At 42.4% G+C, this 27,938-nt stretch overlaps 2 protein-coding genes and 1 long non-coding RNA gene across 8 annotated transcripts in view; 2 read left to right on the forward strand and 1 right to left on the reverse strand.

Annotated features, from left to right (window-relative positions):
- Window positions 1-979: 979 nt before the first annotated feature.
- LOC110535019 (E3 ubiquitin-protein ligase TRIM36) lies at window positions 980-24,458 on the forward strand. 4 transcript variants are annotated; one of them, XM_036935465.2, is made up of 11 exons: window positions 1,125-1,522; window positions 8,618-8,858; window positions 12,586-12,618; window positions 14,698-15,041; window positions 15,424-15,570; window positions 16,143-16,238; window positions 16,617-16,870; window positions 17,538-17,659; window positions 19,335-19,643; window positions 21,279-21,576; window positions 21,850-24,458. In XM_036935465.2, exons 1-11 carry the CDS (start codon window positions 1,436-1,438, stop codon window positions 22,199-22,201), a joined length of 2,283 nt encoding a protein of 760 aa, XP_036791360.1. In that variant the 5' UTR covers window positions 1,125-1,435; the 3' UTR covers window positions 22,202-24,458. The 4 variants fall into 4 exon arrangements, with proteins under 4 accessions (XP_036791361.1, XP_036791360.1, XP_090046294.1 ...); XM_036935467.2 differs by lacking the exon at window positions 1,125-1,522 and adding an exon at window positions 3,264-3,493; XM_036935466.2 differs by lacking the exon at window positions 12,586-12,618 and having other exon boundaries at window positions 980-1,522.
- Window positions 23,917-27,912, reverse strand: LOC118937350 (uncharacterized). Its single transcript, XR_016484483.1, has 4 exons — window positions 27,825-27,912; window positions 26,056-26,157; window positions 25,544-25,623; window positions 23,917-25,314 (listed from the first exon to the last, which is right to left on the reverse strand). It is a non-coding gene; the product is annotated as an uncharacterized LOC118937350 (long non-coding RNA).
- ccser1 (coiled-coil serine-rich protein 1) overlaps window positions 27,395-27,938 on the forward strand; it is a 109,994-nt gene continuing 109,450 nt past the window's right edge. For all 3 annotated transcript variants that reach the window (XM_021620868.3, XM_021620867.3, XM_090190166.1), the window contains exon 1: window positions 27,395-27,612. The gene's annotated coding sequence lies outside the window, so the exon portion shown is untranslated. The remainder of the gene's footprint in view (window positions 27,613-27,938) is intronic.

The following is a 27,938-nucleotide window of genomic DNA, read 5'->3' on the forward strand; positions in this document are numbered from 1 at the left end:
TGGGGTCTGCAGTTTGCTGGTTTGCCAGTCATCAGTTAGTTTATCCACTCACCACTTTAATCAGCATCTCATGAAATCCAGCATCCCTCCCCTATCTTGATTTTTACTGCAAAGTGAAGGTGTGCCAACAAAATCAGCACGATGACAGAGTATAAAACAGAAGTACTTTATCAGTAGTACAACATTGCCCTGGTCTCAGCTATGCACTCTTAATTAAGGCTGCAGTCCTTATGAAGACTAAGGAAAATGTCATTTTCTCTGCTACAAATAAAAAGTATACAGCATCTGACCTTGCATGTGACATGACATGCCATCTCGAAGCCAAGGACGAATTTACCTAAAAGTTACATAATTGTACGAGTAACGCATTTCTTAAGCCCTTTTAAACCAGTAGGTAAATAATGACTCAATAATTGAATGACTCAATCACACAAGCCAGTGCCGCGTGGGGTCCATTATGTGGCTTTATATGGTGCACTGATATTGGTTGGAAGACGTGACATGGGCTTTCAAAGACCTCCGCTTGTTTTTGTGTGTTTTTTTTAACCATCCGCCTGAAGCAGCCATCTGGTGACGCCGTCGCGTTGCGTGGAACAAGTGGCATCGCAGCAGTTATGCCCAATTTAATCCTCTCAATCGCTGACCTATTCAATATAATTAACAGGTTTATCATAAATTGCTGACCTGTTCAATATAATTAACAGGTTTATCATAAAACGCTAGTCTTAAATTGTTGTTTTCGTTACAGCATGAAATCATTTATTTGAAGGGATATGCTGGGAAGATCACAATAGGCTTTAGCCTCTAAAGACTATTGTTGCTAAAATTGTTAAACAAATTGAACAAAAGAACGCGTAAACCATTAGGCAAACAGGCTAGCCTATGTGTTTTCAGATAGTAATGAACTAACATGCAGGCTAAACAACTCTTTATAGGCCTATCATGCATACATGAAGGCCCTGTTGAATGCGTAATCAGGTGACTCCAATTTAATTCCTTTAATTTTATCTCAGTAAAATCCATTATATTCGCAAACATCATGATATTTATCTGTAATTTCAAAATAGCCATAGTCTTCATTTGTTGGGTGAAATACAAAGGGCTCAGTTGAAGACATCGCCGATGATGCTGCTGATGTCTAACTGTGCGGGTAAATGCACGCCTGAGATGTACAGTGAGGGCGGGGTTACGCGTCAAAGATTATTTCTCTTGATAAATCTTGCAAAATGTTCTCCTCAAGCAGCTGGGGAATGAATTGTATGCTACTTAGGCTGCTCGATGTATTGAGGATGAAGATACAACCATATTTCTCCGAATGTTACGTTCTCTCTTTGGGAAGCCAATCGATTTTTACAGTATTTGTTAGGCTATTTATTTGTTATTGACCAATTTTGTTAATTATAATCCCTGCATTTTGTCGACATTATACATCATTATGTCGGATACTGCGGATACCGAAGAAAATCAGGATATGTTACCGGGTTTGGTCGACCAGATAGTTCAGCGAATAACAGCCGGAGAGGTAAGTGAACGTCAGATATGATTTATGGAAATGAAACATCTGTAGCCTATTGAAGCCACGCTGACATTTTCAGTATGGTATCAACTAGATCAAGGTGTGTAATCTAGGTGGAGAGGAAGGATGCTCAAGGTTTTGTGCCGTCCTTGGAACGGGATCAGGGACATAAAGATGTAAAATAAATGTTTTATCTACGCTATCTGAAAGTGTGATTTGAGCAGTTCGTGTGTGGAGATTCACAAATGTGTTTTTTTCTCTCCATGTAATCTTCATGAAGTCCTATATTTTAGTGTATCCCCTTTATAGGCTGCAAACAAATGCCCTGATCTCTTATAGTAAGATTATGTAACTCATAAATCAAGATATTGAATTTAAATATATGAATTAGGCTTTGCAGGATACCAAGGGGTTGCATAAAGAATAGAATGCAAAAGCATGCTAAATTGCAGTCATTACAAATATTGTAGCCTTTTGAACAAGATGAGTAGGGGAATAGACCAGGCCTATGAACATACATTATTAATGACTATAATTTATGTAAACAGCCTACTCCTACCCATGTAATATTTGCATTTGGGGACAACTTTATTTGGATGCACCATCCATGTGCAAACATCTTGTGCAAACATGTTTCACTGCTAAACTGGTAGGGTAAGCTTTAGGCTATTTACACAAATTAGCTTATGTCTACTGTTCAAGCCACACATAGTCCATGAAGTGCCATATTAATTCTCTAAAAATAGTAGTGCTATGACTGAATGCACAATCTACACAGATGTCTCAAGTTTTGAGGAAGTGTTCAATTGGCAATGTCCACCAGAGCTGTTGCTAAATAACTGAATGTTTATTTCTCTACCATAAGCCGTCTCCAACGTCGTTTTAGAGAATTTGGCAGTATGTCCAACTGGCCTCACCACCACGTGTATGGTGTTGTGTGTAAAGCTGTTTGCTGTTTTGAACAGAGTGGGCAGGTATAAGCTACTGACAATGAACACAATTTAGTTTTTATCAATGTTAAATTTGAACGCACGGAGATACCGTAACGAGATCTTGATGCCCATTGTCGTGCCATTCATCCTCCACCATAACCTCCTGTTTCAACATGATCATGCATGTCGCAAGGATCTCTACACAATTCGTGGAAACTGAAAATGTCCCTACATACTCACCAGACATGTCACCCATTGAGCATGTTTAGAATGCTCTGGATTTGCGTATGACAGCGTGTTACAGTTCCAGCCAATATCCAGCAACTTTGCATAGTCATTGAAGGGGAGTAGGACAACATCCCACAGGCCACAACCAACAGCCTGATCAACTCTATGCAAAGTTGGCAAATAGTGGTCAATCCAGATACGGACAGGTTTTCTGATCCACGCCCCTACCTTTTTTTAAGGTATCTGTGACCAACAGATGCATATCTGTATTCCCAGTCATGTGAAATCCATAGATTAGGGCCGATGAAATTATTTAAAATTGACCAATTTCCTTTTATATGAACTATAAACTCAGAAAAATCTTTGATAATGTTGCATGTATAATTTTGTTCAGTATACAAATAGTAGGCCTAACAGTAACAATTGTGGGAGTGCAATAATATAACGTCTCTCACTGCAAGCCTCGAGTTTTGGTCCAGTGAAACCTGATCCTGCTGCCCTCCCAGTCTTTTGAATACTCTGGGCTGCCGCATTGTTACTATGGTGATTTCAGTGTCTCCACCCCGCCCCACACAGTTTTGCTGTCCGTCAGTACTTGAAATGCAGCAGCCTTTAGACTGTTGCTGATTCACGACACTCGGTCCCATCCATAGCGTCTTTTCACGGTGTTAGAATTCATTGTCGACTCGACAACGTGATTGCAGGAGTCGGCAACTTCAACATACGCTGGATAAGTTCTAACAAGCTAAACGACGCTAAAAAATATATATATTAATTCATCATGTCTGCAGTCTCGCGACGTAACTCAATTTTGCCGGTAAGTGACAAGTCTGTGTACTAATTTTAATAATACAAAAATATATGAAATGTCCTCGTGGAACGTTAATGATTCATCATTGCCTTTCGCATTTCAAATGGCGTTGTCGAAATTATATAGGCTAATTTTACAGTAATAATTAACTATAAAATAAGGCATTTGAAGTTTCTGTGCTGCCTATTTTTGAGGGAGAGGCTATACCGACTGGTGCACATATTGATGAAGTATGTTGCGCAGCTAAGAGTTGAGTGGAGACGAATGGATTCGTTTGTCAGTCATCCTGATGAGCCCTTCCCAGCAAGCTAGTTTGGCCATGAGGCTGAGAATGTTTCTTTTGTTTTAAGCTAAAATATAGGTGTTGACTGTGATAAGGGCACTGGATTATGAGCTGTCTTGTTATATCAAATCAATTTATATAGCCCTTCGTACATCAGCTGATATCTCAAAGTGCTGTACAGAAACCCAGCCTAAAACCCCAAACAGCAAGCAATGCAGGTGTAGAAGCACGGTGGCTAGGAAAAACTCCCTAGAAAGGCCAAAACCTAAATGAACAAATGAAGTAGGCAGTGGCATTGTACACATAGCCATAGAAGCACAGAGACATACAGTGCACTCGGAAAGTTTATGACCCCCTTCCCCTTTTCCACATTTTGTTAAGTTACAGCCTTATTCTAAAATTGCTTAAATATTTTAGTTTTTATCAATCTACACACAATACCCCATAATGACAAAGCGAAAAGAGGTTTTTAGAAATATTTTTGCAAAAAAAAAAAAAATTGAAACCAAAAATACCTTATTTACATAAGTATTCAGACCCTTTGCTGTGATACTCGAAGTTGAGCTCAAGTGCATCCTGTTTCTATTGATCATCCTTGAGATGTTTCTACAACTTGATTGGAGTTCACCTGTGGTAAATTCCATTGATTGGACATGATTTGGAAAGGCACACACCTGTGCCTAAGGTTCCCACAGTTGACAGTGCATGTCAGAGCAAAAACCAAGCCATGAGGTCGAAGGAATTGTCCATAGAGCTCCAAGATTGTTTGGAATCACCAAGACTCTTCCTACAGCTGGCTATCTGGCCAAACTGAGCAAAATGGGGGAGAAGGGCCAGGGGTCAGGGAGGTGACCAAGAACCCAATGGTCACTCTTTCAGAGTTCCAGAGTTCCTCTTTGGAGATGGAAGAACCTTCCAGAAGGAGCAATCCACCAATCAAGCCTTTCTGGTAGAGTGGCCAGACGGAGCATGTTGGTGGCAGCATCTTACTGTAGGGATGTTTTTCAGCGGCAGAGACTGAGACTAGTCCGGATCGAGGGAAAGATGAACGAAGCAAAGTACAGAGAGATCCTTGATGAAAACCTGCTCCAGAGTGCTCGGGACCTTAGACTGGGGTGACGGTTCACCTTCCAACAGGAAAACGACCCTAAACACACAGCCAAGACAATGCAAGAGTGGTTTCGGGACAAGTCTCTGAATGTCCTTGAGTGGCCCAGCCAGAGCGCGGACATGAACCCGATCGAACATCTCTGGAGAGACCTGAAAATAGCTGTGCAGCAACGCTCCCCATCCAACCTGACAAACTCCCCAAAATACAGGTGTGCCAAGCTTGTCATACATAAAATGGCTTGAGGCTGTAAACGCTGCCAAAGGTGCATCAAGAAAGTACAGAGTAAAGGGTCTGAATACTTATGTAAATTATATTAAAGTTTGTATTTTAAAATAGATTTGCAAAAAAAAACAAAAACGTATTGCTTTGTCATTATGGGGTATTGTGTGTAGATTGAGAGGGGGGGGGGGGCGACGACAATTGAATCCATTTTAGAAAAAGGCTGTTAACGAAATGTGGAAAAAGTCAAATACTTTCCTAAGGGAGTGTGGCTTTCAAGTAGTTATTTTTGGCCACCCATCCCATGAGTGAATGTCATTCCACTTCAACTGAATGTAATTCCAGTGCTATGAATTGTATCTGGTGTTTGAGTGTTTAGGTAAAAAAAAACATTTATTAGGTAAATAATGTCCCATTTGGAACACTGACAAGTAGAGCATTACTATATCTATCTATCTATCTCAGCTAAAAAAGAAACAAATACCTTTTTCAGGACCTTGTCTTTCAAAGATAATTCATAAAAATCCAAATAACTAAACAGATCTTCATTGTAAAGGGTTTAAACACTGTTTCCCATGCTTGTTCAATGAACCATAAACAATTAATGAACATGCACCTGTGGAAAGGTCGTTAAGACACTAACAGCTTACAGACAGTAGGCAATTAAGGTCACAGTTACGAAAACTTAGGACAAGAAAGAGGACGTTCTACTGACTCTGAAAAACACCAAAAGAAAGATGCCCAGGGTCCCTGCTCATCTGTGTGAATAGGCATGCTGCAAGGAGGCATGAGGACTGCAGATGTGGCCAGGGCAATAAACTGCAATGTCCATACTGAGACGCATAAGACAGCGCTACAAGTAGACAGGACGGACAGCTGATCGTCCTCGCAGTGGCAGACCACGTGTAACAACACCTGCACAGTGTCGGTACATCTGAACATCACACTTGCGGGACAGGTACAGGATGGCAACAACTGCCTGAGTTACACCAGGAACGCACAATCCCTTCATCAGTGCTCAGACTGTCCGCAATAGGCTGAGAGAGGCTGGACTGAGGGCTTGTAGGCCTGTTGTAAGGCAGGTCCTCACCAGACATCACCGGCAACAATGTCGCCTATGGGCACAAACCCACTGTCGCTGGACCAGACAGGACTGGCAAAAAGTGCTCTTCACTGACGAGTCGCGGTTTTGTCTCTCCAGGGGTGATAGTCGGATTCGCGTTTATTGTCAAAGGAATGAGTGTTACACCGAGGCCTGTACTCTGGAGCGGGATCGATTTTGGAGGTGGAGGTTCCGTCATGGTCTGGGGCGGTGTGTCACAGCATAATTTGGACTGAGGCTTGTTGTCATTGCAGGCAATCTCAATGCTGTGCATTACAGGGAAGACATCCTCCTCCCTCATGTGGTACCCTTCCTGCAGACTCATCCTGACATGACCCTCCAGCATGACAATGCCACCAGCTATACTGCTCGTTCTGTGCGTGATTTCCTGCAAGACAGGAATGCCAATGTTATGCCATGGCCAGTGAGGAGCCCGGATCTCAATCTCATTCCCCCCAGAAATGTCTGGGAACTTGCAGGTGCCTTGGTGGAAGAGTGGGGTAACATCTCACAGCAACAACTGGCAAATCTGGTGCAGTCCATGAGGAGGAGATGCACTGCAGTACTTAATGCAGCTGGTGACCAGATACTTACTGACTTATGATTTGGACAAATTATTCCATTTGTTAGTCACATGTCTGTGGAACTTGTTCATTTTGTGTCTGTTGTTGAATCTTATGTTCATACATAGTTAAGCATGTTAAGTTTTCCGAAAACAAACGCTGTTGACAGTGAGAGGACGTTTATTTTTTTGCCTAGTTATATATCTATATTAAAATGTTTTGCTCATCCCACTTGATTTTTATTTAGAGAAGGATAACAGCCTACACACTAAATCACTTTTAATATTGGTATTTGGTACCAGTAACCATCTAGGTCCTCTACTAGTCTATGCTAGGTAAAGCTCCGCCTTATCTCAGCTCACTGGTCACGATAACAACACCCACCTGTAGCACGCGCTCCAGCAGGTATATCTCACTGGTCATCCCCAAAGCCAACACCTTTGGCTGCCTTTCCTTCCAGTTCTCTGCTGCCAGTGACTGGAATGAATTGCAAAAATCGCTGGATAATTACATTTCCCTCACTAACTTTAAACATCAGTTATCTGAGCAGCTAACGGATCGCTGCAGCTGTACATAGTCCATTTGTAAATAGCCCACCCAATCTACCTACCTCATCCCCATATTGTTTTTATTTACCTTGCTGCTCTTTTGCACACCAGTATCACTACTTATACACCATCATCTGCTTATCATCATCTGCTCATCTATCAATCCAGTGTTAACCTGCTAAATTGCAATTACTTTGCTACTATGGCCTATTTATTGCCTACCTCATGCCATTTACACACACTATGTAGACTTTCTTTTTTTCTATTGTGTTATTGACTGTACGCTTGTTTATTCCATGTGTAACTCTTGTTTGTGTCACACTGCTTTGCTTTATCTTGGCCAGGTCGCAGTTGTAAATGAGAACTTGTTCTCAACTAGCCTACCTGGTTAAATAAAGGTGAAATAAAATGTCAAAAATAATTGTCACCGTGATACAGTCTACTGCTCAATGGCGGAGAGTTTGCGCTGCAAGCTGGCTTGCAACAGTAAAGTGAGGGAAGTAGCTTGATAGTGTAGCCAATATCAGGCCAGGGTGACATCTACAGCACATTTATTATAGTGATTTCCACCAAAAATATACAACTAACGTCCACATTTTTATTAAAAAAAAACAATAACTCCAATTTAAAATAATTTCTGAATATGCTCCCAAGGCCCAACTTCGGCAGACAAGTTCCTAATTCTCCCGGAAGTTTCTAGCCACATCTATAAACTAGATAGCTGGGAAGGGCTCATCAGGATGACCGAACCGACTCCGTTCTTCTCCACTCAACTATCGCTGCGCAACATACGTCATCATTTTGGGCACCAGGTGTGTCCATATAGCTTTCCCCTTTAAGGAATTGCTTGCTCTAACCATTTTTGCCTCAGCTAACCAACAAGCTGATGCATGAACTTTAACTATGCGCATGGCCTACCAGGGTAGAGCTTACATTTACAAATGTTACGTGTATGCCCAGTCTCGGTATCAAAACTGGCCTCTTTCAAATGAAATGTTTAAAAAGTGTTTACCTAAGCATGTTACTGTTGACCAGCGTTTCCCAAACTCTGTCCCGGGGACATAAAGGGGTGCACATTTCAAATTTTTCCTTTAGCAATACACAGCTGACTCAAAAAAAAAATCAACTCCTCATCAAACCAAACTGTGCATCCCTTGGAGTCCCCAGGACTGAGTTTGGAAAACGCTGTTTTTGCTAGTCTCATCCACCAGCTGGATCCATCTCTGTTGAACTGGTATGCGGAAGCAATTAGCCTGGGGATAAGTTTACTGTAGACCTAATATTAATGTTTGTGTCCACACCAGGTCCCTATCAAGAATATTGAGCGCGAACTAATTTGTCCGATCTGCAAGGAGCTGTTTACACACCCCCTCATCTTGCCCTGTCAGCACAGCGTTTGTCACAAGTGTGTCCGAGAGCTGCTGCTATTGAACCATGAGGATTCTTTCGATGCAGGCTCGGAGTGTTCCCTCCCTGGGAGCCCAGGGCCCCGATCCAGAGTGCCCTCGCCAAGCATGGAGAGGCTGGATAGGCTTGCAAGATCAGGTGCGTTTGGGTTTGGCCATTCTTCATCAAGCCTAAATTGTGACAAGTGAGGCAAATCTGGCAACATTACATGCAATTTGCAGTAAAGTTTTATGGACATGCCATACCCAGTTTAATCTGTATTTTCCTAGTTATTCTCTGGGTTGTAGAATGAAAGATGACACCACTGACCCCACCCTGTTTAAAATCATAATGTTGGCTTTTATACTATTTCCTTTAATCTCATTAAGTTTTGAGATGGGTCTTAAGTTTCTTGAACAGAGTATAGAGACTCGACAAGCTTATTCAATTCATCACTTTTGTTCTGTCAAGTTCCATGCCCTTAAAACATGCACTTCCCAAAAACGTTAAATGATAGGTGTATTGTGGCTATTTTGATTTTGTAATGCCAAGCAATTTCTTAACACGGAATGCCTATCATTTACACCACCTTGATAGGATGACAGGCTTGATTTATGTACACATGTCGGAACAAAGCACGACTGTCCCACTAAAGCATTTAAAACGCTTATGAAATAACTTGATGGTGGGAGGGGGGAGGTTGTCACATTCTTTATTTTGGGGGAAGCTGAGAGGTCAATGTTTAAATCCAAGGCGCAAACAGCATAGAGTGAGACAAGGCAGTCTTTTACTTAATCATGAACTAGTCCCTGGACACTCCAAAAACACAGCTGCGGAACCCACAGCCCAACCAATTCACATTTGCCCGAACCTGAATGTGGCCATTCTTCATATCCAGGTCCGCATCTATTAACACAGTGGAAACATTCAATGCTGTTTAGAAAAAGAGTTAGAACTGGTAATAATAAAATAATATATCCTTAGTCATCTTAAGCATCATGTACTTAATTTAAATCCCCTTGGAATTAGTAACCATGGTACTTTTGCAGCTGATTTAGTAAACAGTTTTCTTATAAGTACATTGAAGAAATCTTAAAGGACATTATTAACATACTTTTCAGTAAAAGTCTTAAATCTCTGACAGCATTTCACTAAAGGTTTCACCTCTGCTGAATGGATGTCAGACCAGTGGTGATCATGGTGACAACCTGCCTGCGGGGAATAAATGGGGGATTAAATGAACTGAGCCCAGGGCTATATTTATCAGTCAAGTGCTGTAAAAGCTAACAGGTTTTGTGGAAACTCCTCAATGTTTTCTTGTTTTATTAGGATTCGGACTAGACACATTTTTGTTGTTTTAGAATGTTATACTCTGTACAGTACCAGTCAAGTTTGGACATACCTAATTCAAGTGTTTTTCTTTATTTTTACTATGTTCTACGTTGTAGAATAATAGTGAAGACATTAAAACTATGAAATAACACTTATGGAATCATGTAGTAAGCAAAAAAGTGTTAAAAAGTCTTCAAAGTAGCCACTCTTTGCCTTGATGACCGCTTTGCTCACTCTTGGCATTCTCTCAACCAGCTTCATGAGGAAATCCACTGGAAAGCATTTCACCTTTGAACAGGTGTGCCTTGTTCAAAGTAAATTTGTGGAATTTCTTTCCTTCTTAATGCGTTTGAACCAATCAGTTGTGTTGTGACAAGGTAGGGGTGGTATACAGAAGATATCCATCCCTATTTGGTAAAAGACCATGTCCATATGATGGCAAGAACAGCTCAAATAAGCAAAGAGAAACAACAGTCCATCATTACTTTAAGACATGAAGGTCAGTCAATCTGGAAAATTTCAAGCACTTTGAAAGTTTCTTCAAGTGGAGTTGCAAAAACTAGGAACGCACGATATATCGGTGAGCATATCAGAATCGGCCAAAATTAGCTACAAATGCCAGCATCGGCCCGATGTCTAGTTTAACGCAGATGTGCAAAACCGTTGTCAAAGCTGACGTGCATACCTATATAACGTAAGTAGATTACATGATGAAGCCACGAAAAACACAGCGCTACACAGAACAAAAGCAGAAAAATACTGTGTCCTGGCACAGTAAATGTCCTGTGCCAGGTAATGTCAGGTAATGTCCTGACACATACCGCTGCTGCCATTTCAATGGCATTGGCATATGAAACAGGAACACTCCTAGCTCCATTCGAACAACTGACTCTGAAAAATAAGCTCAACTGCGTCTGCAGCAGACATGATACACTGTCATGGCATTGAAACGGCTGCTCAACAAAACTGCCGACCGATCGTGGGGTTAACTTACAAAAGTACTCGAGACTTTGAACAAGCACTACGGTGGCTTTCTCTCTGAGCCTCTTTACTGTGTCGCCACCATGCTTGATGCTAGGTACAAGGACCGCTACTTCGGCGCAGACAAACAGGGTTTACGTGGAATGTTACATGCATAGCTGGACAAGATGTGACCGTGCACACCGAGGAAGAGGCCACGGATAGACAGAGCTGAAACTTCACTGCTTGACATGCATAATGAAATCCTGGTTGAGAATGAAACGACTGAACGACTGAACAAATGAACAATGAAACAGCACAGGAAGTAAGTGTAAGAAATATAGGTTTTGATTATGTTTTACTGGTAATGGGGACATGCGTAAATGCCAACAAAATAGCTTTTTGGTCAGGTGTGTGTGTGTGTGTGTGTGAGACCTTTTTATTTAACTAGGCAAGTCAGTTAAGAACAAATTCTTATTTACAATGACGGCCTACCCCGGCCAAACCCGGACGACACTGGGCGACAATTGTGCGCCCGGACTCCCAGTCACGGCCTGATGTGATTACAGCCTGGATTCGAACCAGGGACTGTAGTGATGCCTCTTGCACTGAAATGCAGTGTCTTAGACCACTGTATCCGTGTGTGTGTAAACTATTTAACTGTACTAGAATGCTTAAAAGGCTGCTAAAATTTGAAATATTGTTATCAGTTTTTTGGAAAATATTGGTATATTGGTATCGGACAAAAAATGTAATATCGGTAGAAACCATCAAGCACTATGATGAAACTGGCTCTCATGAGGACCGCCACAAGTTCATCAGCCTCAGAAATTGCAGCCCAAATAAATGCTTCAGAGTTCAAGTAACAGACACATCTCATCTCACTGTTCAAAGGAGACTGCATGAATCAGGCCTTCATTGTTGAATTACTGCAACAACAAAAAACACTACTGAAGGACACCAATAAGAGACTTGCTTGGGCTAAGAAACATGAGCAATGGACATTAGACCGGTGGAAATTTGTCCTTTGATTTGATAAGTCCAAATTTGAGGTCTTTGGTTCCAACTGCCGTGTCTTTGTGAGACGCAGAGTAGGTGAACGGATGATCTCCACATGTGTAGTTCCCACCATGAAGCATGGAGGTGTGGGGCTGCTTTGCTTGTGACACTGTCTGTGATTTTTTTTGAATTCAAGGCACACTTAGCCATGCTGGTTATCACAGTATTCTGCAGCATTTGTTTTCCACTGTTTTTGGTTACTACATGATTCCATATGTGTTATTTCTTAGTTGTGATGTCTTCACTAATTATACTACAATATAGAAAATAGTAATACAAAATAAAAAAACTCTTGAATGAGTAGGTGTGTCCAAACTTGACTGGTGCTGTACATATATACGGTTTGAAATCTGTGAATTCACATGTTTCCACCAAAACCTTTTTCAAGAAGGCCATTTCTTTTAAGCGCCATGTTATTGTGTGTTAGCACTTGTCCACTGTAATTGGTTGTGCATCAGGTTTAACTCCACTTCTGTTAACATACTGTACATGTTAATTGTTGGTCTCACTTCACTTCTTTGTCCATTGCTTGCAGCCACACTGCAGAGAAGGTCGTTTGGGAGGAGAGGTAGACACTCGTTCCATTTTTTGAATAGCTGTAGTAGTGAGTACAGTGTTACTAGATCCCCAACTTAACTGTTACTCTACTGTATGTAACCACACAACTGACAATAGGCCCCTGTTGCCTTTATGTAGCCGATTTGGTAGACGTGGCATTCTAGCTTTTTAAAAAGTCTACTGAGCAAAGTCGCAAATGTATAGTATGTCCCACCAATTTATGTCTGCATTTGGTGTTTTGTTCCATTTTTCAAGCCTGGTGCTTTCAGGCTTTTGTGCTCTGCTTTCAACACGTGCATGTCTTACAAAGTAGGTTGGAGAATGAGTGTGTGTGCTACAGCTCTGGGCGGGATGTGAGTCAGAGAGTGGAGAGGAGAGAAATGAAATGGCTCAGGAAGTTACCTAGGAGTTGGGTTTAAAGTGGAATTTCTTAATGCCTGGACAAATGAATAGCCTCCCTGTAGCCTCGGAAATATCCAGTACCTTGTGGAGAAGTACCTTGTCGGGGCGGCAGGTAGCCTAGTTGGGCCAGTAAAAATCTGTCGTTCTGCCCCTGAACAAGGTAGTTAACCACTGTTCCTAGGCCATCATTGTAAATAAGAATTTGTTCTTTACTGACTTGCCTAGTTAAATAATAATAAAGAAATAAAAAATGTACTTTTAGAAGAGGCAGGGAACCTGTTTCTATGTTACAAAACAAAATATTATATTTTGTTTAGACATTCCAAGATTGTCTAGACTATACTGCCTCAAACTTCAGTCTCACTCCTACTGACAGGCTTGCTCCAGAAACATTTTTTGCACCACATTTCAATTATAGAAAATGCTTTAGACGCGCATGTGTTTGTAGAGATTGCTCATGGCGCACATGCCAATGTTCTTATCATTTGATGGGAGAAGACCCTAGAGCACAATGCTTTAGCAGACATTTATTTATTTATTTATTTATTTATTTATTTTACATTGAAGTGCTCAGTAGATGTTTAAAAAAATGGTATGCCATGATAATTATGTATCTGAACAACTCCTTAAAATGGCACCAGAATTATTTAAGTCGGGATACAAAACAGTTGTGTCCCTTTCGTAGAGGTCAAGTCTTACACCCTAAGGCTTTCAGTCTAAAAGCCATTAATCTTGACAGTATATTTTTCAAGTAAAAAGATAAAGGAGTTAAAAACGTGTTGGGAAGATTTAACTCCACTCTTTAAATTTATATTCTTACCTTGTACAGCATTTGGTTTATTCACATACTCCTGGCAAGATAGCCTGCATCCATTTTGTAATGCAGTCCTGGTTATGGCGATTGGGCTGTGTCGCATTGTGATGACTCAAACCATGTTGTTAATGATGTGGTTCTGTAGGAAGCGTACCCCCTGCCAGAATGGCCTTGCGATGACTTGTCAGTTTCTGCCCTGAGCTCTTTCCACTGCAGCAGCAGGCAACGTGCCTCAGCCTGCTACCGTACACCTTGCTGCAGACATGCTGCAACACCCACCCTCCCCGACCAGCACACCCACCTAGCCTAAGTACACTGTCCTTTTTAATCCCTGACCTCTCCCATCCGCTTCAGGCCAGGACACTTGGCCCCCACCTCATCAACTTCCATCCCAAGACCGTCCAAAACGCCAAGCCTGCTCACTCACTACTCCATCAGCACCCTCAGTCTCCCATCGCTATATGCCGTCACACACATTGACAGACATGTTTGTCACACACGCTTGCTTTGTGCCCACCGCATGTCTGTGTGCTTGCCATTTTCCTACATTCAGTGCACAATGTTCTGCTGCTTGCCTCCATCGTGTGTGTTTGTGAGAGTGTTAGGATATATTGAACTGGACAAATCATTTTACTTTGCATCTGATTTGAAATTAATTTAACGTGAATCTGTTGTGTCCAGGTCACTGTAAACACGCTCTTCCTATCTCTTGTGTTATCCATCCATATTGTGTGAGAGACCAAGTAGTATGAGCTTTCTGAGAAGGACCTGTGATTTTTTTTCTGTAGGACACTGTGTGTGTGCTTGTCTGTGCAGGCCCACCCTTAGTTTGTATGATTAGCACTCTAATGGCCGTTCTGTCTGTTGTATCAGGCTCTATGTCCTCACCAGGATGGAGGCGTGGCTCTGTGACCCCCCGCATCACCACTTTCCCATGCCCGGGTTGCCAACACGACGTGGACCTGGGCGAGCGGGGCATGAGCATGCTCTTCCGGAACTTCACCCTGGAGAGCATCGTGGAGCGCTACCGGCAGGCGGCCCGCGCTGCTGTTGCGATCATGTGCAACATGTGCAAGCCGCCCCAGCAGGAGGCTACCAAGAGCTGCATGGATTGCAAGGCCAGCTACTGCAATGAGTGCTTCAAGTTCCACCACCCCTGGGGCACCCCCAAAGCCCAGCACGAATATGTGGGTCCCACCATGAACTTTAGGCCCAAGGTAGACACAATTTACCACCTCGGGGGGGGGGGGGGGGCTTCATTGTGTTGTTGATCTCGACCATGTTGCTCTGCTGTTGATTTTAGATTGCAGGGATCAGCTCATGTCATTGATGGTGTTGATTGCGTTAATGATGCTGCCTTCAGAGATGTTGGTTTAATTACCTCTGTTTTTCTTTGTGCTTCTGCAATCCAGTGAAACTTGCTGGTTGTGGGAGATACCTGTTCAGTGCTAATAAATAGAAAGAGGATTGAAAGGAGAGAGAATGTATTGACAAACTTTTTTTTTGGGCTACCCCTTTGTGACATTTTGCATATGTGGTGTGACGAGTTTGCGATTTTTAAAATGACCACTAATCCAATGTGTGCTCATGGCCATCCAGGTGCTGATGTGTCCGGAGCATGAGATGGAGAAGGTCAACATGTACTGCGAGGTGTGCCGGCGTCCAGTCTGTCATCTGTGCAAGCTGGGAGGCTCCCACGCCAACCACAAAGTCACAACCATGAGCAGCGCCTACAAGATCCTCAAGGTACTTTTTGACAATAACGATGTCTCCAACCATTCACTTGACCTGAGCAGAACAATCTGATTTATTTACCAGGAAGCAAACGGGGAGTGAACTACCTGAATTTGTCCCAAAAAATAAATTTGTTTTTCACTGCAAAATGTTTTCTGTTGCAAAATGTTTTGCTACGGTGTGTACTAATGAATACAACCCAGGACAAAAAGAGTGTTATAGTTTGGAAGTTGTTTACCAACTGGCCAGTGACGCCGTTGTTTCTCAGCCCCCTAATGAAATATTGATCAGTTACCTGTACTAAGTGGCACGCGTCCACATGATCAGTTTTCCTTTGTGAGCAGTGTAATCGACACGTGTGGTCATCCACAACAAGCGAACCTTGTCTACCCCGCCGAGACCGAGGTCAATCAGCCACTGAAAGCATAGGGACAGAGGACTCCGTGTCCTCTGGCTGTAATCTAAAAGGCCTGTGGACACAGGCACCGGGCCAGACTCATCCATATTTAATGCAATCATTTGTATCTTATGTTCTATCTATTGAGCATTTCTTCTAATCTTCTTTGTTGTTATTATACCAACAGGAGAAGCTATCAAAGGCTATCCATTACTTAATCAGCAAAGAGGACCAAGTGAAGACTCAGATTTCCCACCTGGAGGTGTTGATCAATGAAACCGAGGCAAGTAGCTGTGCTGACAGAGTTAAACTAGTCCTGTGTTGTCCGTTATGTCCAATAACAAAGGGACATTCTGTCTGCCCTGAGAAGGAAGGTCACTTATTCAAATGCATATAAAGGCATAAACAAAGGAACGTATACTAATTCACATGAATTCCACTGCAGAAGCGTTTGCTCATCTGTACTGTGTTATGTCTTTTGTCCCTGTCTTGTCTTCATTTTACTTGTCCCAGATCCGTTTGAGCTATCATTCCAACTCCTTGTCATGTCAAACTCTTCGGCATGATGTGCCATGATTGCACAAACACTGGTCCATAGGCTACTTCTATGCAGTTGTAGGTTTCAATTAATTGTCGTGCAACATTTCTCTTACTTTTACAGGAGAAAGGCCAGTTGGCGGAGCGTCGGACCGACGAGAACTTTGAGCGACTGTTCGAGACCCTCCAGGAGAGGAAGTTTGAGATGCTGCGGTCCATCGAGCAGTCGAGGACGCGGCGCATGGACCAGCTTCGGGGCCAGGTGGACGAGTACCAGGGCATGTTGGAGAACAGCGGCCTGGTGGGTTATGCCCAGGAGGTTCTCAAGGAGACGGACCAGTCCTGCTTTGTTCAGACTGCCAAGCAGCTGCACACCAGGTCAGCCTCTCTCCAGCCGTGTCTGCCAGTCCCAGCACATTTCCCTCTGTTCTGGATAGTATACAGTAGACACTGTCACCCAAAGGTTCCCGTCATCAGTTGTGGGTAAAGGCTATTGTCTAATGGTGATATAATACCATTGTTTATAAAAGGGCAGTAATTCGATTGGCCTCCATTCTTAATAAACAAAGGGCCCATTTTCAACCTTTTTATTACAGGCCATAACGGCTATTTGATCATGGTGACTATTGCCATGGTCATTTCCCTGTGGCAACTCTGGACCTCTAGGTTTGTGATGGGGATTTGGCCCCTGTTATTTTAGTGCTGGAGAATTCAATCAGCTTATGTGGGTGTGGTGAGTGTGCCAGAGATCAGGTCAGCCATTGGTGTGGCTGGCCAGGTACCTTTTCCAAGTGAGAGATTGGAGCAACAAAGCCTTGTTTATTTTCCCCATGTCCCGCTCTAGCGCTATAATCCTGCTTATTGATCTCCATTAGTCAAAAAGCAGCTTGAGGACTTTATTCACGCTTTTACTTTTAGGAACACTGTTACATTAATACACACACATGTTTCCCACACTCGATTATCTTGCCCAGGAGATTTCTATTCTGCTCTGATGGAATGGCTTCTTGGTAGTGTTCACCATTTTGTGTCCTTTCACTCCCAGGATTGCGAAATCCACCGAGTCTCTGAGGACATTCCACCCTGTGGCCGACCCCTCCTTTGATGAGTTTGTGCTGGACACTTCCAGAGAGGAGACCCTGCTGAAGGAGCTTTGTTTTGGTGGAGGTAAGACACCCCCCCCCCCCCCCCAGTAACAATGTAATGAACTCCTAAAACTCAATTTGTTGACACAATCCTCATCTGTCCCACACTTAGTCACCTCAACCTGTTGGTCACATACACCTCCGTCTGAGCTCTGCTCTCTGTTTAGATGCCGGCCACCAGAAGCCCTTTAATTGAATAAGCCAGTTACACTCCTGATATACACGCAGGGATTTTGGCACTGAGAGCATTGCAGGGCTTTTTCTGGTCCACTGCTTTGCATACTCACGTCCCTTTGCCCCGATTTAAAGAAAAGGGCACTGTGAGGCGGGCTGGATGTAATTGTCTGCCATGAAAAGGAACTGATTTGATTTTCTGCATATTAAGTAGGAGTGTAACCCAGGAAGTAAGCAGAAGGGTATTCATAGACTGTCATCTACCTGTGGCTGTGTCTTTAGAATGAGCTCCAGCCATTCTCCCTCCTGCTAGAAGTATTACTGACCATAAAGGGCTCTGCTCTGTCGAGCCATAGTGGGTCATGAAAGGGTCATATGAAACAACTATGTTGCTTACATATTAGAAATGCGTCCAAGTAATCAATTTTCCCTCTCTTGCGGGGAAAACCCTTGAAAGGAAGGCCATTGATTGATGTGGTTAATCTAAATGGCAGGGGAGGGACAGTAGGGTAATGATGCACTCTGTCTGAGAGGAGGAAGCTCTAAGAATTGATGCCCAGCAGTAATTGAATTGACGGTAGACATGAAAAGAGCAGAGGATGCAAAACTGTCTCCCATTTAACAAATGTCTGGCAGTCCTCATCAACAAGGTTCACAGTGCCTGTAGGGTGGGGATCTGAGGATGGGACAGTGACAACCAAGGACACCTCCCACAAATATCCCCCCAAGAGTCGATGTGTAATTTCAACCCTGCTCATCAAGTTGTCATTATAATGCATTCTGGAGTCTTCTACGCTCACAATGGCTCCATATTTGAATGTGTCCCACTAGTTGAACCATAAAGACATTGTGTTGTGTGCGTTCTCCCTTACTAAACCAGCCCCTCCAGAGACTGCAGTATGGTCTGAACTCACAGCTAGTAAGAAGGAAGTTGACGTCTCTGTTTAGTCTGTCTCTCCCTCCCGTCCCGGCTGTAGCCTGAAAAATAGGTTGTTTCTCTGAGAATAGCTGCGCTCTCGGGCCGGGTGCCGGCTGGGTTTGCAGGCTGCCCAGTTCCATCTGCGACACCCTCCTCAGCCCTGATCCGATTCTATGGAACCCTAGCTGGATCCGGCTGCTACTGTTTGTGACGGGAAGCTATCCGCAGTGAGCGAGGGGGAGAGCGAGCGAGAGAGGGCTTTGCAAAGTGCTTTTCCTGGCAATGTCGGTGCATTAATGAAACCTTTTTAAGAGCTTCTCTTATTCTTCCTATCCATTGTCTGTCTATATTCTGTACTGTCTATGAGTTCAGTCTCATCGCTGGTTGACTCCATGCCCTTAAATAAACTTATGCTATTACATAAACCAATGTGTTGAATCAAGTTTAGGGTTCTTATCATTTTATTTTTCTATATTTCCTGAATAACCAATACATAGTAGTTTGTCGATTAGAGAAAAACATATGAATTGGCTGCAGACAAATTACACTTTAAACTGACCCCTCCCTCTGCCATTTACCTTTTTCTCCTCCCCTCGCTCTCCAGTCCCTGACCCTCCCATCATCGATCTGTCCCGCAGTCGCGTCTACAACGAAGGCCTGGTGTGCTGGCAGTTGGCTGAGGATACCCTGGCCACAGACCACCAGGTGCTTGAGTACAGGAAGCTGGGTGTTGAGCAGGACGAGGAGGAGGGCGGCAGCCACTGGCGCCCCACAGTCCTGGTGTACGGCCCCAGCACAGTAGTGTGCGACCTGGAGGCCAACAGCCTCTACTCGTTCAGAGTACGCAGCTGCCGCAACTCCTTCTACAGCCCCTACAGCCCAGAAGTCACCTTCCACACACCACCTGCTCCAGGTAGGCACCAGGCACTGATGTCATACACACACCAAACACTGATTATGATGATGTCATATGTGTATGGTTGGCACTGATGAAGAGAGAGGTGGCCCTAGGCCCTTAACCAAAACAGTGACAGACTAATTATTTCAAGCTCTACTGGAGTAAATTCTCTGCAATAATTTAACAATGATTCAATTCCATTTTTCAAATGTAGGAACTGGGAAAAACTAGTATACTGTACTGGGCTCTATAGCAATAATCTCTACTAGGCAGCCCTGAAAGTTGCATGCTAATTATCCTAATTACAAAGAAATACGTCTTATTTTCAGTCTTACGTTGGCATCCCGCCTGTGTTGGGCTTCGGGGCTGAAGTTAAGCTTTTTTTTTTCTGTCGGTATTTAGCAGTCGGATCCACGGAAGATTACAAATTGACAGACGCTCGACTGTTTCAAAGTGAACTGTGTGGATAAAATACAGTTGACTCTTAGGAAGAGACGGTGGGTGGGTCGGTCAGTCATTTATAATTTCTGCGACCCATCTCCTTTTGTTGAATCGCAGAAACACTTGCCTTTTTGAAATCTTTTTTCTTTTCTTCTTCAGACCGACTGGGCAGAGTTGAGATGCAGCTGAGGTCCAGAGTTAGTTCATCTGTTTACAATATTCAAAGCCTCTGTTTCTGACTCCGATGGTTCTAAGCACTCTGAATAGCAATCACATGCCATCTGTAGCGCACTCTAGGGGTCGATATCACTTTAATTCCTCAACAGTCTACTGAATTGGAGGAGCCCCCATGCATATAGACAATGGCTGATCCATTAGGATTTCATTGAGTGTTTATCCTCCCCTGGATCATTAGTTTGCCGTAAACTGAGGCTGGGCCCACTGTAGATGGAAGTCCAGTGATGGGACTGGGAGCCCACATTCCTTTGCCCGGACTGTGGGCACATGTAGCAGTGGGATGCACAGTGCGTTAGTAATGAGATGGAATTCTGGGTCAACGCTGGCCTCAGACAGACATTACAGTAGCTTCAACACGCCTCCTATCACAACAACAGTCAGTGTAGGCGTAGACTTGAATCATTGCTGTATGACCATACATTTGTCATTTTTCTTATCCTTTTTAATTAAGCTTATCTTTAGGATGACTCCATTCAATTAAGTTTGTGCCGTTCACACAACAAAGGCTAAAGGGGTAAATCGGCTAGTATTTTTGCCCTTGTTTTTAAGGGATCGTCATGAATTAATGCGAATTAAGTCATCTCATACCATGGAGACAAAATGCAATGGTTCAATGCACAGGCATAATTATTTTACTTAAGTTTATAGTAATTATTGCCTTTGGCGTTGTAACTATTTTTGGAATATTTTTATGTTCAGCAGCAGATGTGGCCTAGAAAATAATTTATATAGACCTTATTTGAGAAATAAGAAACCAAGCATTATTGTGTATATCTTCACATCTGAAAATGTATCGTTTTGGAAATTTGTTAAATTCCTTAAGTTTGTTTCATTACTTGAACATCTTTATAATGGCGCCCCCATGTGACACTTTATGAAAGCCCACCTTTTCCCTGGCATCCAAAGATGATGTGAAATCCTATCTGCGGCTGATGCTGTTCCTTTTGTATCATTGCTCTCTCTCACCTGTAGTGTTTGGCTTCCTGTTCAATGACAAGTGCGGCTTCAGCTCGGAGCGGCTGACATTGAGTAAGCTGCGTGACTCGGTGGAGAGTGCGGCCGGCATGGCCTTCCTGCTGGCTGCTGAGCGCGTGCAGACAGGCAGCTACATGGGCCTGGACTACATCATCGGTGACACAGGCATCTCTCAGGGCAGACACTACTGGGCCTTCCGCGTGGAGCCCCACTCCTACTTAGTCAAGGTGGGCGTGGCCTCTGATTCCAAGCTGCTGGAGTGGATCCACAACCCCCGGGACACTAGTAGCCCCAGGTAAACCCCACTTCCTCAGTCTTACTCTATTACTCACTAAGGATCAGGCCTGAGTCACAAAGAAGCCTGTGCTGTAAAAAGCATTAACCTGTTAAGGGCTAACTCACGGACCAGGCCTTAGTTTTTCAACAATTCATAAAAATATTTATTACCTACTTTGTGGGTTTACTATTATGTATATTTTAACAGGCTTCCAGATAATGATGGTGCGTCAGAGTATAGTTGAATGTGTTGCAATTGTAGGCTGATTTCTCTTATCTCTTCCAACTCCAGGTACGACCATGACAGTGGGCACGACAGTGGCAGCGAGGACACGTGCTACGACCTGTCCCAGCCCTTCACCCTGCTCACCGTGGGCATGGGCAAAGTGTTCATCCCCAAAGCATCCATCTCCACCGCCGGCAATGACCACGGCAACCGGGTGCTGCCCATGCCCCAGCGCATTGGCGTGTACCTGGACTACGAGGCGGGCCGTGTCTACTTCTACGATGCAAACACCATGAGATGCCTTTACGAGCGGCAGGTGGACTGCACCGGTACCATGTATCCCGCGTTTGGCCTCATGGGTAGTGGCAAGGTCCAGCTAGAGGAGTTCATCGCAGCAAAGCGACTGTCGTATATGTGAGATGTTGGGCCTTCCACACACCAAAGTTTCTCTCGCACTCTCAACACTTGCCTTTGAGCTCATGTTTCTCTCTCTCTGCTTTCAGTCAGGTATATTTTTGTATTGATTTTGTTTGTGTGTGTATGTACACACTATTTCAATTGATTATCATCATGCCATTTCTTTGTTTTAATGAACAGCTATTTATATTGTACTACTAAGTCCAGTAAAATGTAGCCAAGTGAAACCCGAAGAGCCTTGCAGCTAGTCCCACTCCTGTGCCTTTCATGATAAATAGGTAATCTAGCAAATGCTGTAATTTGTCTAATAATAACTGTGCAAAACAGGCTAGGTTAGTCATCAGTTACAAAGGTGAGAGAGTGTATCTAAGTTGCAAGGACCCCTCGGTTGAGAAACATCCCTACCAAAAACTGAGACAAAACGTATACCTAGTCAATGTCCTTTGACAAGACTCACGGTCAACACCAGTTGGGTAGACCGCATTTGAATTTGGACACATTCTCACAGGTGTTTATTTAAAAGACTACCACACCGTTCACATATTCTCTCACAACTTACTGACTACTTCAAAGCAGAGCACATTTATCTGAATTGTAAACACTAGGCATTCACATGCAGGGTTGAATTCAAACTTGAGTTCTGCGTGTGCAACTCAGACTTCCCATGTAAATCATGGTGTCAACTTTTGGAATTGTGAGTTGACACAGGCCGATTTCAAGTTAAAATTACAGCCAGTTGTTACACAAGTTGTTGATTTGGTTCTTGAGAATCAAGAGGGTGCAGCGTTTCAGAACATTTAGATAGAAAATATATTATGCAAATGGACCAAATTCTCTGTCCTCTAGAAAAGGGTGTCATTTTGACTCTATACATTACTTTTCTCGTTTCACCGTACTGAATACACCCCTGGTCAGCTCTGGTTTTCCTACATGGGTTTCTGGACAGGACTATCTGTAGATCGTCATGTTTGTGTTTTGTTGAGGGTAAGGGTAATCGGTTTGTGTTTTCTCAGGTTTGTGGCCTGTGGGCCTTATGCTACCTACCTCCTATCGGCCCTGGAAATCCCTTTAAAACTATACCTTCCTACTCGGAACAGGACTAAACTTTCCTTTGCAGCTTCCATAAATACATTACAATTGTATTATACCGTAATATATCAGCCTTTAAGATTGTTCATATCCAATAATAAACTGGAATTAACATTTTTTTTCTTAATTTTAACACCCATGTACATATCTAGTGTGACATTTTCTGTCAAATAAAACCTAGATCTGCAATCTGTATCTGCTGTGACGTTTCTCAAGGCTTAATAGAAACTTGAGACATTTGGGCAGTTGGTGGAAAATTGTAATTGGACCGAGATGTAATCACGCCTGACTGAATTTGTGAAGTGAGCAATTTAAAACTGAACATACACATCCCCCTTTCTGTGTTTTGATGTGTTTAGGTTCATTTGAGTGTACCGTTTCCTAGAATATGTGGTGTTATTTTGTTGCTTATCTGAATCCTATAAGGTCATGTTGCGTAACAACATAATCTGTAGTTTTAAACTGAATTCCTATTTACTTTAGAATTGGTGTGCATCATTTAGAGTAATTCTCTACCATTCCTTTTAGGGCACAACACCTCTACACCTCTACCATTCCTTTTAGGGCACAACACAACCTGTTCCTTTTGGAATGACTGAAACACCTTTAAAAAGTCTATGCACTTAATTAACAGGTTCAGGGTTGTTTATTCATCACAGAATGCATTATTATATACAGAACAAACTGAATGTCTCTTAGATTAGGTGTTTGTTAATTTGCTTATCTTGAGTCAAGTCACTGGTGGCCACAGCAGCTGTGTCTTTCAGGGTCGATGTATGGTAGAGGTTTCTATATAGTGTGCATATTTTAGCGACGTATCACGGCTAATTTTAGAAAAGGGAATCGTATGGCTTTCAGTAGTACGTTAGACCAAATATTCTGCAGACTCTCAATCAAATGGTTCAAGCTAGCACTTTAAACTGTCGCATGTATGCCTCTTGGCTGTGCAGGTCTGTATGAATTGGTGTGCAATATTACGTAGAATGCAGGAAATAGGCCTATTGTTTTCTCCTGTAAGTAATGGGATGTGATGTTTGCTTTCTGTGAGTATAATGCTTTAATGAACATGAAGCTTTGTTGGTCATCAAATTCTTGAAATACTACGCTTTTTTTTATTTTAAATTTGCTGTTTGTGGATTTGTATGAAATAAACTAGTGTGTTTTAAAACAATTGTTTTCTATTTGTAGGTGTGTGTGTGTGTGTATGTATTTATACCTAATTGTTTTCACTTTGAATATGGTTTTGCAAACAGAAAATGCCAAATGCTGATAATCCATCACTACTGGGAATTGGGATAGCAGGGCATGGAAAACTGGAAAATTTTAAGAAATGCATACACAGACTCCTCCCAAAGCCATGTACCTTTTCTCCTCCCCTCAGACCACGATCCACCCATCATCATTAGACAGCAAGTGACGCTACTGCCTCTACAGATAAGGTAAGATTATCTACCCTTGCAAAAAAGTCCTAAAGACCTACACAGTTACTAAACAAAGGCAACAATTCCTGCAGGAATCCTGTATAATTGAATAAATTCTTTGATAGGACACCTGCTTAATTGGCCTTATCCTGCAGGAATTTAAAAGATCCTGCACATCCTGGCCCAAAAAATTACATGATATTCCCACAGAATCAGCTTAATTCTTTCAGGAGAATTGTGCAAATGGAGATGTCTAACAGTGTTTTGAGTAATGTTGTCGTTGAAAACAGTAGTTGGTACCAGAAGACTGCAGCAGAGGACCCATTTCCCCAGACTGCAACAGAGGAGAGGACTGAAGGCGTCAACCCTTCATCTCTGTAAGGCAAGGGGAGATTCTCAATTGGGAAAAGTCAGTCCTCAACTCCTCCGTCATCTTCTCCTCCATGACCCGGAAACGAGAAGTGGTCGAGTGCTCCAGGTGAGTATCAATTCGTTAGTAGATGAACAGAGGAGCCTGTTCACCACCTCCATTTCCTGATGATCAAGAGTATCCTTATGACATCTAGCACGGAAGTTTAAAAAAAATCCGCCACAGCTTTTTTCTCTAAGGAAAAAAGCATGCACATATTTCAAAACAACATATTACTTTAGCGTTTTAGCTACTTATTATTTTATCTATAAAATGTCTTGCACAACTAACTAAATTTAGTTTTTATCGCTTTGCAAATTGTATTTTGGGATTCCACTGCTGTAAAAGTAATTTGCCTGGTGAGTGGGAATGGAGGAGTCTCATTTCATACAAGCATGTTTCCTCGCCTCAGCTCCTCTATTACCTTTTTCAAAGCAGGAGAGAGGCGATATGAGTCGAGCAAAACCAATTGAGCTTCTCCCTAGGTCGCCTTGGTGAGGGGGCCTGATGTTGAAAGACCCGAAACACAGAATGACCCCAAGTTACATCACTGTGTCCAAGAGCATTGTCAGATGTATCCAATCAATAGTACAGATAATAGTAATGGTAGCAAACTAAACTTAATACAGCATGGGGAAAATGCAACACAGCAAAAAAAGCCTATGCAATTATACACAATGCGCACAGTAGGCTAATCATATTCTATGAATATGCTCTTCCATGAGAGCCTATGTTTGGTTTCCTGACAGGGCAACGGGGTGATTGAATGGCGGCACATCTGCAATTATGGTAAACTACAGAACAGATGTCATTAAACAGCCTGTAACTTACTGTTCAACTGTTGTAGCTATGTTATTGCATTTTGATCAATACACAAGGTCAAATTCCATTTGACAAAGAAGTTGCATTTTTGTAAGTGGCCATACTGTTACTTGCCAGCATCATCAGGCCAGCAATTGGTCCAGCGCATCACCTGCTTCCCTGACGACTGAGCAGCATCCTCATGAAGAAGGTGTGCACGCCACGCATGCTCGTGGGCTGTGTAATGCGGAAGGGGGAAGCAAAGAGATTACATTAGCGTCAAGCGAGCAACATTAGCGTCCTGGCAGCAACATTAAGATTTCCGGTTTTTCGATTGTGGCTTCAAAATAAAAGTGTGGTACAACGCTATGATACGAAATCAATAATTTTGCAGCTTTGCATAGTGACATGTTAAAATTAGGTTACAAAAGTATAACTACATTGTTGAAAAAACTAAATAATTACTACTTTACATAAGATAAATAATATAAAGGGGATCACATTGAGAAATGGTTGGATCTTCAATAAATGAATGTAAGAACATAATATTCTAACAAAACCTACTGATGTAGCACTAGAGTCTATATATGGTGTTATTTCCTGTCTACATTTCAAACAGCACTTTCTACTCCACACATTCCATTGGTCCCAATGCAATACAGTGTAGTGTAGGCCTATAAATTACATATTGGCTTATAAAGAAAAACTATTATGAGCTGATGCAAAAGTGTGGTAGGGAATACTCTGTACTCTTTCACGAGGGACTGAGGTCTTGCATTGGGACCAATTGAATGGGTGGAGTAGAAAGTGTTGCTGGATATTTAAACCTCAATCCCCCATGAAATAACACAATATATAGATTCTACCGACACTAGTGAGTAATCCAAACTCTACTTTTACTTCGGCACCTAGAATAGTTTGCTCTATATAAGCCAATATGTATTTAAAGTGGCAATCAGTAGCTAATACAATAACAAAGCTGCACCCCACCATTGTTTAGGGAAAAAGCAGAGGTGTGGGCCTGGAGAAATTGAACTATTCTTAAATTCATAGACATGCATGGATTTGACTGTCAATGATATACAAAGTATAGTGTTAACCATGTTTTAAAGCTACATTTACTTTGTTTATAAACATTTAGAGTAAAACAAGCTTATACGATGGGGTTTGATGGGGTACAACCATTGAACTAAGCTCATGAGGCATTTATAAGTTAGTCTTCAATAATCAATGGGTACATATCAAGCATTTTTAAGTCCAAAAATGGACTATGCTTATTGCCTCTTTTATTATACAGTGTATTGCATTGGGGGCATTTATTTTACCTTGAATGTGTTTTAAAACCCACATTTAATGCACATGTCATAAAATATGAGTCATTGTTAATGTTTAGACAATTATGTTTTTATATATCATGAACACTTTTCTACTATTACGTGGTGACTTTTATTTTTATTTTTATCCAAAATTCCGTGACCCGGAAGTACTAATTTAGTGTAGCTGGTAGAGATTATACGTCATTGAGGTGCATTTGTGCGATAGATTATTAAATTAACCATGCTATGCAGCCACATGAAAATCTTACAGATATAGCAAAAACATCAATATTCAATCAATAGAGGTTTAAATATATTCAGACGAGCTTCGTCTGTCATTGGAAGGAGCAGCGTGGACATTGGAATTCAGCTGAAGGTAACACATTTCTGCTATCTTGACTAGCTAACTGCGGCTTCTTCGCCGGGGCTCGCTCACACATGCATCTTTCTTTTCAGCCAAAAACAGCGAGATTTGAGTCGTCTGTAGTTTTCGTATTATGGCAGTATCTGGTCCAAATTACTTGCCCGGACCATGATTTCCCAGTTCCACAAATAACATTGAGATTATGTTTGGACATTGGCACTTACAGCGTTGACGTTTGACAGCTCAAGCTGCTGTCCTGCATTCAAATATGGAAGCTAGCGAATGTAAGGAGGTAAAATTTGTTTTATATTGGATATTCGGTTCTCTGGTCAATGGCT

Source organism: Oncorhynchus mykiss, chromosome 11 (genome assembly GCF_057628025.1).
Source record: "Oncorhynchus mykiss isolate SJ-2025 chromosome 11, ASM5762802v1, whole genome shotgun sequence".
In the NCBI taxonomy this organism is placed as follows: Eukaryota; Metazoa; Chordata; class Actinopteri; order Salmoniformes; family Salmonidae; genus Oncorhynchus; species Oncorhynchus mykiss.

What these genes read in the sequence shown, in the direction of transcription:
- LOC110535019 (XM_036935465.2), top strand. Translation starts at nt 1,436, where the DNA reads ATGTCGGATACTGCGGATACCGAAGAAAATCAGGATATGTTACCGGGT. An exon ending in AAGGTCGTTTGGGAGGAGAG is followed by an intron (nt 12,619 to 14,697) that starts GTAGACACTCGT and finishes CTGTTGTATCAG; the next exon opens with GCTCTATGTCCTCACCAGGA. An exon ending in CGGGACACTAGTAGCCCCAG is followed by an intron (nt 21,577 to 21,849) that starts GTAAACCCCACT and finishes TTCCAACTCCAG; the next exon opens with GTACGACCATGACAGTGGGC.